Source organism: Lutjanus erythropterus, chromosome 14, assembly GCF_056507025.1.
Source record: "Lutjanus erythropterus isolate fLutEry1 chromosome 14, fLutEry1.hap2, whole genome shotgun sequence".
Lineage (NCBI taxonomy): Eukaryota > Metazoa > Chordata > Actinopteri > Lutjaniformes > Lutjanidae > Lutjanus > Lutjanus erythropterus.
In genome coordinates this window covers 27,163,561-27,175,165 of record NC_139330.1, presented here as the reverse complement: position 1 = coordinate 27,175,165, position 11,605 = coordinate 27,163,561, and the positions used below count along the sequence as shown (strand labels likewise).

The 11,605-nt window shown below is 37.6% G+C and overlaps 2 protein-coding genes across 2 annotated transcripts; both read left to right on the top strand.

Moving 5' to 3' along the window:
- LOC146315675 (uncharacterized) lies at window positions 1-4,749 on the top strand. The gene is made up of 4 exons (XM_084736115.1): window positions 1-275; window positions 1,369-1,442; window positions 1,546-1,682; window positions 2,767-4,749. The coding sequence occupies exons 1-4, from the start codon at window positions 78-80 to the stop codon at window positions 3,912-3,914; spliced, it is 1,557 nt and encodes a 518-aa protein (XP_084592241.1). The 5' UTR covers window positions 1-77; the 3' UTR covers window positions 3,915-4,749.
- Window positions 4,750-6,480: 1,731 nt separating this feature from the next.
- LOC146315674 (uncharacterized) lies at window positions 6,481-9,532 on the top strand. The gene is made up of 3 exons (XM_084736116.1): window positions 6,481-6,637; window positions 7,853-7,907; window positions 8,510-9,532. Exons 1-3 carry the CDS (start codon window positions 6,485-6,487, stop codon window positions 9,166-9,168), a joined length of 867 nt encoding a protein of 288 aa, XP_084592242.1. The 5' UTR covers window positions 6,481-6,484; the 3' UTR covers window positions 9,169-9,532.
- Window positions 9,533-11,605: the final 2,073 nt, after the last annotated feature.

Here is an 11,605-nt window from a genome sequence, read left to right as displayed (position 1 = left end):
TAGGGTACATCGGCGGTGTTTTGTTGGGGGAAAAAATCAGCAGGAACAAGTGGAGGGGAACCGAAATAAGTTAAAAAATGTCTTGCCGTGTCGCTGGATGTAAGAATAGATATGAAACAGCAAATGGTCGTCGTTTCTATAGAATACCGAGGCCGAGGACGCCCTTTGACGCTGAACGAAGACGTTTATGGTTGGAAGCCATTAAACGGACTGACTGGACCGATGAGCTCATCAGTAACGCTCGTATTTGCAGTGATCATTTCATCTCAGGCAAGGTTTTCTCCACAGTTTATCACACTCAGAGGCAAAATCAGTGATGTGATCCATACACGATAAATTAGTTACAACAACAACCACAATGCTTGCATACTCAGTCGGCTAAAGGCAACCACCATTGACCAATGTTAGCAACATTAGCGCATTAGCAGAGGTAGCATGTAAACAAACATTTTCCCTTAAAACTTTATTGTTATAAGTCAAATTCAAGACGATGTGCCAGAGAATTCAGATATGACAAAAAATGTAGAATAAATGTTTAAAAAGTATTCAGTTAAGAGATTGTACATGAGGTTTTGTTATTCAGTAAAAGCAATTTGATATAAAAGAGAAGAAAAAAAATACAATATATAAAGATTATTAAGTAAGCAACATTAGTCAATAATTTTTCCAATATTGTTTGGGCATTTGTTGCTTTTACAAACGGACCTTTAGCTTTATCATCACAGTATTTATGAATGAATGGGGCATAGAATAATATTATCAGCGTTTTCTCTGTAATTTTAATACAGCTGTGGTGCTTTGGGGAATAGTTATAGTGTTGTGTCAGACCTGACACTTTTTTTTTTTAAGAAAAATGGTCAAAATGCTCTTATTTCTGGTTCTTAAATGTGACTGTGAATATTTTTTGGTTTCTTTATTCTTCTTTGGGTTGTGGGAAACACAAGACGTTTAATGATGTCACATTTGGTGCTTGGAAACACTGATCAACATTTTTCACCATTTTCTAACTTTTTATGGACCAAAAAATTATTGACTGATTAATCGAGAAAATAAACACCCAGTTAATCTACTGAAAATAACTGGTAGTTTCAGCCCTATAACTGTTGTTTGTGTCTTAATTATACATAACATTCAGATTCCAATTTAATAATTATATAATCATTACTTCTAAAGCATCCAGATTACACTTAATTTTGTTAGAAATTCAATAAGGATAAATTACAATGTTTCTACATATGTTTCAGTTAGTGATGCACCGCTGCTAAATGATCACAGAGGAAACACTGATTGTATCTGTGATATGACATTTACTTTACTCTATGACTGAACAAAAACCTTTTAATGACTGAAGATTTCATTACAGGGAAGCCGTCCATGGATCCAAAAAATCCAGACTTTGCTCCTTCATTGTTCAATTTAGAAGCTCCTAAAAGAAAGGAAAGGTAACCTTCTTTGATTTACTGTCATACCTCACCAAATGGTGGTTGCATTATATCTTAACTAATAAGTCGTGAGCGTTATTTGTTTTCTTTATATGTTCCATAGGAGGCGAAAGGGGGATGTCAGCCAGCCCCCTCTGGGTGACACATCATTCTTTCTCCCTGCAACTCAATGGTTTGTCATGGTGGGGCCAACAACAGGCTCTCAGCAGCCTGTGGACTGTCAAGAGGAGCTTCATATTAGTAAGAGTTACACACATTTTTGCCCAGAAATTTGGTAAAATACATCCAGATTTTCTTTCCTTCCTCTCTTGCTGATTGAGACAATGTGTCCAATCCACTTATTTCATCCTAATAGTCCACTTGCTGTCATTGTGACAGATGACGAATGCGACTTGTTTAGAATCAGCTTTTCAGTTTTGTTGCATCTAGCATATCGAAGATAACTTCGACTGTTTGCACTTTTGAACTATAATTACTGCTGCTTGTTCATTGCCAGCAACAAAAGGTATTTTAGCCACTTAAAATGAAAGGTCTGCCAAAAGAAAAAAAAATCAATCTCAGTTCAAGTGTGTGCTATATTTAGAATATTTTCGCCCCTTGACTTTGCCATGATACGAACTGTTGCTTTCTCCAATTCAACCAAACTCTATAGGCAAAATCAATCATCTTTACCTTGCAGAACATAGGGGTTGCTGGTCTACTGCTGCCTGTAAGTTTATTTGTGTTGTTAACTTTAGTGTTTCAAAGTTCACTGAAGTTACACAACAGACCAGCAACTCTCGTGTCCTGCAAGGTAAAATTACTGATAGATGGTTCAGAGTGAGCGATGTCTGGGTTATATCATGGTGGTTTCCTGTCAGAAAAGGCTGTCTGACAACAAAGCAAAGCAGTGAAAATATTCTAAAAATAGCACACACTTAAACTGATATTGATCTTTTTTTTTAGGTTGGCCTTTTTTGAGTGGCAAAAATACCTTTTGTCGCTGACATAAGGTATAAATTATAGCATTTTGGTTTATTCTGCAACTGTAAAATGTGTGGCCTGCTACATTTCTTGGTTACAATTGTTTACAAAATATAGAACAGAATCTTATCAAAAAATCTTGCTTATGTTATGGGTTGTGTAAAGAACACTGGCTGATACATCATTCACAGATTTTTTAAATTTCTTAAATTTTAATATCTGTATCATCCTTACCGGTCTGGCTATAATCTCAGCTATCAATATGTCTCCTACTTGGTTAAAAAGTCCATTTTCTGTGTGCTGGAGGTTCAAGCTTCCACATGTGTGAAAGTTGACAGCAGATGTCGTCTCTGTCTTTCAGACACCCAGCCGGTCCCTGTGCAGCTGATCCCTTCATTGCAGCAGTGTGACATTAAGGTGGAGCAGAGTCCTGTTCTGGAGGAAACGCAGATCCAACAGCAGCCACAGGTCAAAGAGGAGCCAGTGGATCAGTCTATCAGTCCAGACGTGGAGGCTGATGTTTCCAACAATGCTGAAGTCAAATTTCCCAAATCAGAACCAACCACGAACTGTGAGCTGCTCCCATCTTCCACTGCTGGAGCAGTGAGTGTAAACGAAAGTATAGGTGAAGAATGTAATGTAACCATTGAAGGTGATGGTTCATCGTCGCCTCGTCAGAGTTATAGCATTGAAGTCGTTGTGGAGCTGGAACAGCCTCCAAGGGAAGAAAAGTCTTGCCGTTTTTGTGGTAAAAGTTTCAAGAAAGACTCATTTCTCATACGGCATGTATACAAGAGTCACAAAGGACAGAAAGCCTTCAAATGTCTGGAGTGTAACAAGGAGTTTGAACAGAGATACCAGCTAATTCTGCATGTAAGAATTCACACAGGTGAAAAGCCCTTCAGTTGTGATTTCTGTGGTAAAACATTCTCTCAAAACTCCAGTCGTACTGTTCACATGAGGATGCATACTGGAGAGAAGCCATATTTTTGTAAGAAATGTGGGAAAAGTTTTTCCGAGAGCCGTCATTTGAAATTTTGTAAAGGGAATGAGAGCAAAATCACACCAGAGGAGGGGGACGTAGATGAGAATCAACTAGAGAAGGCCTATAAATGCTTTGAATGCAACAAGAGATTTAAGCAAAAGCACCAGCTCGTTCAGCATACGAGAGTTCACTCCAATGAAAGACCCTTCAGTTGTGATTTCTGTGACAAAACATTCAAGCTGAACAATGCTCGAATTATTCACATGAGACAGCACACTGGAGAAAAGCCATATTTTTGTACAAAGTGTTGCAAGAGCTTTGTCACTAGCCATCATCTTAAAGCGTGCAAACGGAAACAAAAGAAAAAAACAAAAAAGCCCTTTCGCTGCACAAAATGTGGCCGTACCTTTCAAACAGAATCAGACCTGAAGGTGCATTTAGAGGTTCACGAGTCCTGGAAGCGACACATGAGTGAGAAACAGCAAGAACAGGAATTGGATGAGAAAAAACCTGAAGTGGTATGAGAAAACTACAGTTTTTAATGTTTTTATTTACAAATGGTCTGTTTGTAATCTCATTAATGCAGTATACTTGTAAATTTGTTGAAATTTAGCTGAATAACACGAGAGACAAGCTGGAGGTGGAAGTGCAATGAAGTGCTGTCAGCTTCCCTTCAGCACCCATGTTAACCGACTGAACTTCACTATCTGCACGCTTCAGACAAAGCGTGCAATATTTTCACCAAAATTAAGTACATAAATGTGCATTCAGTATTTAGGAACCGCCTGTTTCATCTATAATCTGACGAAGAGCAATATATTTGCAAATTTCAAATATAGGGCTGTTAGAGTTATGATTTGACTAATATCATCTGGAGAAAATGTATTTTTCCATTTATGGTGGACGAGCAAATAAACTCAAATGGCCTCATTGTGGTTACATATAACTTGAGATTGTGTCTTCAAAAGTTAGATGTGAATCTAAGATAGATAGATAGAGATAGTTAGATAGATATCTGTATGTTGAGTCCAAAAGTGGGAAATTTTTATGTTACAACAGCAAGTTATCAAACAGCACATGGACAGTAAAGCAGTAAAATACCAAGGTATTTATTCACAGAAAAGCAAAAAAGATGATCACCATCCCCTGCCTTTATTTCTTATGTTCTGACATGGTACACTCTTGGATAACAAGACCATACTTGTCCTTTTGGTTTTGTTGCCAACTTAAAAGGACGGATCTGTCTGTACAGTTCCTCTCTCCTCACTACTTCCATGTTTTCCCCTTTCTTGTTCTGAGGTTTTGGAAATTTCACACTTTGTTAACAAAACAACAATAAAATATTGTAAAGAATGAAAATGTACAAATGACTTTTTGTTTCATATTGTGTACTTTGTGTTTGTGGATGTAAAGCAAACCATCCGTGGCAGCAGGGGGCGCTGGTAAAATGTTACCCTCTGTGTTGTGAAGTTAAACTGAAAGCATGCTACACCCGAGTCCAGTAAGAAAGTCAGAAGATTTTAAAAAGCAAGCAAGTTGGAAAATCAAGATAGACGTCACCAGGAAAGTTGTTTTTGCACAAGCCAAGCCATTATAAGCCATACCTGTTGATAGCAACACATCTCAAAGTATTTTGCACATATAAACACTTGCAACACGTCCACAGATGGAACTCGGACTGTCCTGTGTGTACGACTGTTTTAATGAGATGTAAATAAAGACAGAAGTCTTAATAAAGAGGGCAGCCATCATTGGTTCTGAGGTCAGGATTGGTGAGGTTCATCTGGCTTTCCAAGTTGCAAATCCAATTTTGGGGGGCTTTCCAGTTGAGTGGAAACTACAGTTTAGTGAACTTTATGGAGTTCATTTCTTCATTTGAAGGTCACAGACTGCTGGTTAATGAGTGACTGGTAGCTATTACTAAGAAAATCTTTGGATTTTTTGAACAGACAGTAGAGTCAGGATGAAGCTTTTCACTCCAAGAGACAAATTATCAAAGAGCAGCATGAGTAGCTGGCTGTTTTAACACCTGAAGTAAGATTATTATCTGATTCCAGGTGCTATGATTAACACTATTGACTTGTGGTCAACCACAATGAGACACCACAAGAGACCACTTCAGTTGTGGTTTACTGTAGACACAGACAGGTGGTAGCGCCAGGGAGGCTGGTACGATCACACAGAAAGTGCAGGGGTACAGAGATTGTTTAGTTGAATATGTCAGTGTAGTCTGCCTGAATCACTGATACTTCATCTGACTATGGCCCCAACCAAATATCAGTAGTCTAACTGTGCTGTGCATTGATAAATCCATGGTGCTGAGGGAGCAGAAAATATGTAATTGCGCCTTTTTTTCTGACTCCCATCCTCCTGTAAGTTTTGTCTTGCATCTCCATAAAAAAAAAACTACGGATAATAATTAGTCCTGCAACTCATGATTATTTTCATAGTCAATTATCTTCTCGAATAATCGATTAATAGTTGTTTGCCAATAAAATGTCAGAAAATGTGAAAAATGTTGATCAGTGTTCCCCAAAGCCCAAGGTGACATCCTCACATCTTGTTTTATAGATGGCTAGTGATTAATTTAATCATTGAGTATGAATTGATTAATTGTTACAGCTCTAATAATAATGACAAAGCATGATTTAAGCCTACTGATTTACACTCACAAGCCTTACGTTCATTTACTGTGTGAAAAGAGCTTTTCATTATGCTAACTTATGGGATGTAACAATAAATCATTTGACAGCAGTCAGTCACTCGTTATTATTGGGTAATATTCAGTTTTCCCACTAAAATCCAAGGAAAATAGTCAAATACACTTTCTGCAGCTGGATCACACTTGTAGTTTGGGACTACTTTTTCTGTGGGCGCATGTAGACGCTGACGCAGTTTACGTTACACGGAAGTAGGGTTCGTGGGCAGTGATTGTTTTGACAAACTTGAAGCACGTGGAGGACAGTAGTGTGAGCAGTGAGCTGGAGGCCTGACGTTTGCAGACAGTTTTAAGATGAGACAGTTTGTGACACTATGCTTCAACCCTGCGCCGTGAAGACATGCAGGAATAAAGCGAAGCCTGGCGGACGAGCTGATGAGATGTAATGTTTGCTCGGAGCATTTTGTTCCCGAGGACTACAGAGTTAACGGGCATCTGAGGACCGAGACGATACGCCGCTGTCTGAAGCCGACAGCTGTCCCGTCCGTTCGCATGTCCCCGTGTACGTTACAAGCAAATGTAACGCAGGTGAGTGTCGCTACTCATCATATTTGTCCAAAAGAGCATATTTACTCTATAGACTATATTATGTACAAAACAAAATAAACGGGAATGACTAACACGGGTGCAAAGACAGATTATTTTCGGAAAAAGCGTTCATGATAGTGACAAAATGATAAAATATTGACAGCTATGTTGTGTCAGCCAATTTCCGTCAATGTGATGGGGAAAAAAGATTATATTGAAATGTTTCTCAAAATAACGAGTATGTCAAAATTAATGAAACATTCTCAAAATAATGACAGTGGGAAAGTCATTAATTTGGCACACTAAATCGTTATTTTGAGATATTAAGTCCTTACTTGAAGATATGGGGTCTTTATTTACCCCGAGGTACTGAATCATTATTCTGATAAAGTGTCTCATTATAGTGACTTGCAGAATCTTTAGTTTTTCATCACATGCCATTCCATAGTCAGACATAGGCCTAAATTATTTTCTTAACATCCTGAAACAGGTGACAGATCAACCAAATTTCAGGAGCATCAAAATTATTTAATAAGTCAAGCAGGGTTGCAACTATTATTTTAACAGTTGATTAATCTATTGATTGTTTTTCAATTAATTGATTCATAATTGCTAGTTTTTAAAATGTCAGAAAATGGTGAAAATGTTGATAAGTGTTTCCCAGAACTTAAGAAAATTACTCAAACAAATTCATTAATTATCAAAATAGTCACAGATTAATTTAACAATCAATTTAAAATTGATTCAGATTAATCATTGCAGCTCTGAAGTCGAGAGAAGAGGTCAAGACTATGTCAGAGTAACACAGTACACTGTAGGTATGTTGCTTTATGTAAGCTATTTTAATTGCCATTTTAATTATATTAATCAACATTTATCTGTAGCTTTTTGATGAATGATTAATTATTTTTCATTATTGTTATTTTGCAAGAATACTGAATAATACCAAACCTTTGCATTGTGAATATTTCCTTCTTTCTTTAGGCTTAATCTAAAAAGCATTTTTTTCCCACTATTTTCTGACATTTTAGGGACCAAACAATTAAACTGTGAATCAAGAAAATTATCTGTAGATTAGTCAACTGTGAAAATATCTGTTAGTTAAACCCTAAACTAGGCCTATTTGGTCCAATTTCATACCGCTGTTTCTAATAGTGATTTGGTTAAATCACAGTTGAAACCTCATTATCATGATGTGTCTGTTCTGTCTTGCAGGATTCAGAAAGTGGCAGGATCAAGTATGTACAACTGGATTCTCACTCCTCTGAAAGTAAGACCTGAGAAGCACTGGCTGCTTTTTTCACTACAAACACACTGAGATTTTTTTAAGGATAGTTGTTGATAGTTTTGTTTTATTGGACAGTTGAAAGTATCGAGACAGACAGTAAATATGGATGGAGAGGCGGGGAGTTGCAGTTGTATAGTCTGCATCTTAACTAGGACTGCACAGTTACTCAAAATGATATCGTAATTGCAGAAGAAAAAATTAAAATTCAGACAAAAAGGAGACATTTGAGGACGTTACCTTGAATTGTAGAAACACTAAAATTACATTTTTCACAATTTTTGACATTTTATAGACCAAACAACTCAATTAATAAAAAAAAAAAAAATCAACAGATTAATCAACTATGAAAATAACTTGCAGCCCTAAATGCATCAGGACTTCTTGAATGGTCTAATATAAATATCCGTATTGGCCTCAGAAATCCTGTATTGGTCAGGTTATAATCTTTAGTCTCAAAAGTTTTAACTGCTGGAATCAATATGTCTCCTACTTGGTTAAAAAGTCAATTTTCTGTGAGTGTGTGCTGGAGGTTCAAGCTTCCACATGTGTGAAAGTTGACAGCAGATGTCGTCTCTGTCTTTCAGACACCCAGCCGGTCCCTGTGCAGCTGATCCCTTCATTGCAGCAGTGTGACATTAAGGTGGAGCAGAGTCCTGTTCTGGAGGAAACGCAGATCCAACAGCAGCCACAGGTCAAAGAGGAGCCAGTGGATCAGTCTATCAGTCCAGACATGGAGGCTGATGTTTCCAACAATGCTGAAGTCAAATTTCCCAAATCAGAACCAACCACAAACTGTGAGCTGCTCCCATCTTCCACTGCTAGAGCAGTGAGTGTAAATGAAAGCATAGATGAAGAATGTAATGTAACCATTGAAGGTGATGGTTCATCGTCGCCTCGTCAGAGTTATAGCATTGAAGTCGTTGTGGAGCTGGAACAGCCTCCAAGGGAAGAAAAGTCTTGCCGTTTTTGTGGTAAAAGTTTCAAGAAAGACTCTTTTCTCATATGGCATGTATACAAGAGTCACAAAGGACAGAAAGCCTTCAAATGTCTGGAGTGTAACAAGGAGTTTGAACAGAGATACCAGCTAATTCTGCATGTAAGAATTCACACAGGTGAAAAGCCCTTCAGTTGTGATTCTGTGGTAAAACATTCTCTCAAAACTCTAGTCGTGTTGCTTACATGCGGTTGCATACTGGAGAAAAACCATACTTTTGTGCTAGATGTAGGAAAGGTTTTTCCATAAGCAATCATTTCAAATTCTGTAAAATGCAGAATGAGAGCAAAATCAAACCAGAAAAGGGTAATGTAGATGAGAATCACCACGAGGAGAAGGCCTTTAAATGCTTTGAATGCAACAAGGAGTTTAATCAAAAACACCAGCTCTTTCTGCACGCAAGAGTTCACACGGGTGAAAGACCCTTCAGTTGTGCTTTCTGTGACAAAACATTTTCCCAGAACTCTTAATTGTATAGTTTACATGAGACAGCATAGTGGAGAGAAAACGTATTTTTGTACAAAATGTGGCAAGAGGTTTGCCAGCAGCCATCATCTTAAATTGTGCACAGGGACACGAGGCACAAACAAATCTTTTCGCTGTACAACCTGTGGCCGAGGAGGTTCATGAGTCATGGAAAAGACACATCAGTGAGAAACTACAAGGACAGTAGTTGAAAGAAAAAAAAAAATTAACACTTTATGAGAGAAAATATGTGCATGTGACATCAAATATGTTTTCAAATGTTATAATTTAGAGATGGTCTATTTGTTAACTCGTTGATGTAAATTTAAAGTGGTTCAAGTTTGCAGAATAACACCGCCAGTTATCAGTGTAGTGGTTGGATAAATATCTCAGTGGTTAAGTGGAGCAGCAGATGCAGCGATCACATGCATTTTCTTCAGGAAATGCAAATATTCCAGTTATTTATCCAGTTCTAATGTAATGAAAATTCAAAGCCTTTACAATTGGGCTTTTTTTTCGTATTGGTGCTCATTCTTGTTTTTTTGTTTTTTTTTAAAATTGTGTTTACCTTTATGTTCCAGCACTATTTATTTATTTTTTTACAGATTTCATTTTTCTGTACTGTTGACAATATTTTATTTGGTCTGGAAATTATATTATATTATATATTATAAATTATATTTCTTTTCTTTTTAATTTTTGCAGCTGATCCATCAGTTTGGCAGTTTGGAGATTATCAACCAATTCTGCATTTTGTATTATATACATGATGATAATTCCTAGCATTAAAAGACAGATATGAAGAAAAACATATTAGTGGTTGCTCTTTCTTATATAGAAATCATGACACAGACAGACAGTGATTTTGTTTGTTTAGCGTTTATTGACAGTTTGATTTATTTATTATTGATGTCTGACTGATTGATTGTGACTGCCCTCTACACAGCATTTGTATGTGGAGGGCAGCACCATGAGACACAACTTTGGAAAAAATATGAACCTTACTCTATGGTGGGAGACATTTTTTAAATCCATTTTTATTTATTTTTGAATTTTGCTATGAATCACATTCCTGTCAGTTTATAAGATTTAGTGAATTTAAAAGTCCAGACAGTTGCAGTTTGTACACCTTGAATTGCTTCGTGTCTGAATGGTGTTATATAAATAAAGTTGCCTTGCCTTGTTGTACAACTGCTGAAGTACAAGACTGACAAGAAAGGTAATTATTTTCAGTCAACCTAAACTGCATGGTTTGGGAACATGGGAGGAAACCAGAGCACCTGCTCCAGAGCAAGTCCTCACAGAAAGAAACAGAGCTTCAAGTCAAAGCCAGGAGTTTCCTGTGAGGCCACAATGTTAACCACTGAGCCACCATGCTGCCCACAACAACTGTGAACATTTCCACAAGGGTGTTTCACCCGGATGGGTGTGGTTTTGCAGGGCGTAGCAGTGCATGCTTCAGTGAGCTTTGTGACTGTGATACAATGAGATTGGCTTGTTTGATACATGTCAAATATGAACATGTCTGTTTAAAGTTACATTTAGGCCTCATTTATAAAATAGACATACGATCAATTTTGGTCTTGACTTTGATGATTTGGATTGACTTTTATCAGCTTTCTTTTTTAGTGTTGCTGAAGGAAATCTCATTTGTGCTGCATTGTATATGAGAAAGTCAGTGACTGAAAGTCAGGTGTTGCTAATAAGTTGATTTGAATTTATAGTTCCCCCAGCTTATTCGTTGTGCTAAAAACACACACAAACACAGACACATAGGCAATATATAATTCCTGTTGTGTGATGATGGACACACACTGCCTAATCTGCTCTAACAGTGACCTAATTTCTCTGTCTCGCCTCTGTCTGATGACAAACATGTCCAGAAAATCTCACCAAGATTCACTTTGCAGCTTGTTGTTCTCGTCCATGCCATGGCAGCAGTCAGGTGGTGCAGGCAGTACGAAGATGGCGTGCAGAGATGATGTTGAAACTGGTCCATTGGAGCCATTCAAGCTTTGGAACTAAGACACAAGAACTTCACCAAAGGTACAACAGACAGCTGATCAGGAACTGAGGCTACTGTAGTCGACTAAACTGTTAGTCAGTGAGAAACATCTTAGTCAACCACAATTTCATGAGTCACAGATAAACAGCCCAAAATCTCGTTGTTGCGACATGAACCTTTTCTCTCACTTAAGTTACCAGTGCTCTCCGGCTAACT

What these genes read in the sequence shown, in the direction of transcription:
- LOC146315675 (XM_084736115.1), top strand. Translation starts at nt 78, where the DNA reads ATGTCTTGCCGTGTCGCTGGATGTAAGAATAGATATGAAACAGCAAAT. An exon ending in ATCATTTCATCTCAGGCAAG is followed by an intron (nt 276 to 1,368) that starts GTTTTCTCCACA and finishes ATTACAGGGAAG; the next exon opens with CCGTCCATGGATCCAAAAAA. An exon ending in TCAAGAGGAGCTTCATATTA is followed by an intron (nt 1,683 to 2,766) that starts GTAAGAGTTACA and finishes TCTGTCTTTCAG; the next exon opens with ACACCCAGCCGGTCCCTGTG.
- LOC146315674 (XM_084736116.1), top strand. Translation starts at nt 6,485, where the DNA reads ATGAGATGTAATGTTTGCTCGGAGCATTTTGTTCCCGAGGACTACAGA. An exon ending in TACAAGCAAATGTAACGCAG is followed by an intron (nt 6,638 to 7,852) that starts GTGAGTGTCGCT and finishes TCTGTCTTGCAG; the next exon opens with GATTCAGAAAGTGGCAGGAT. An exon ending in GGATTCTCACTCCTCTGAAA is followed by an intron (nt 7,908 to 8,509) that starts GTAAGACCTGAG and finishes TCTGTCTTTCAG; the next exon opens with ACACCCAGCCGGTCCCTGTG.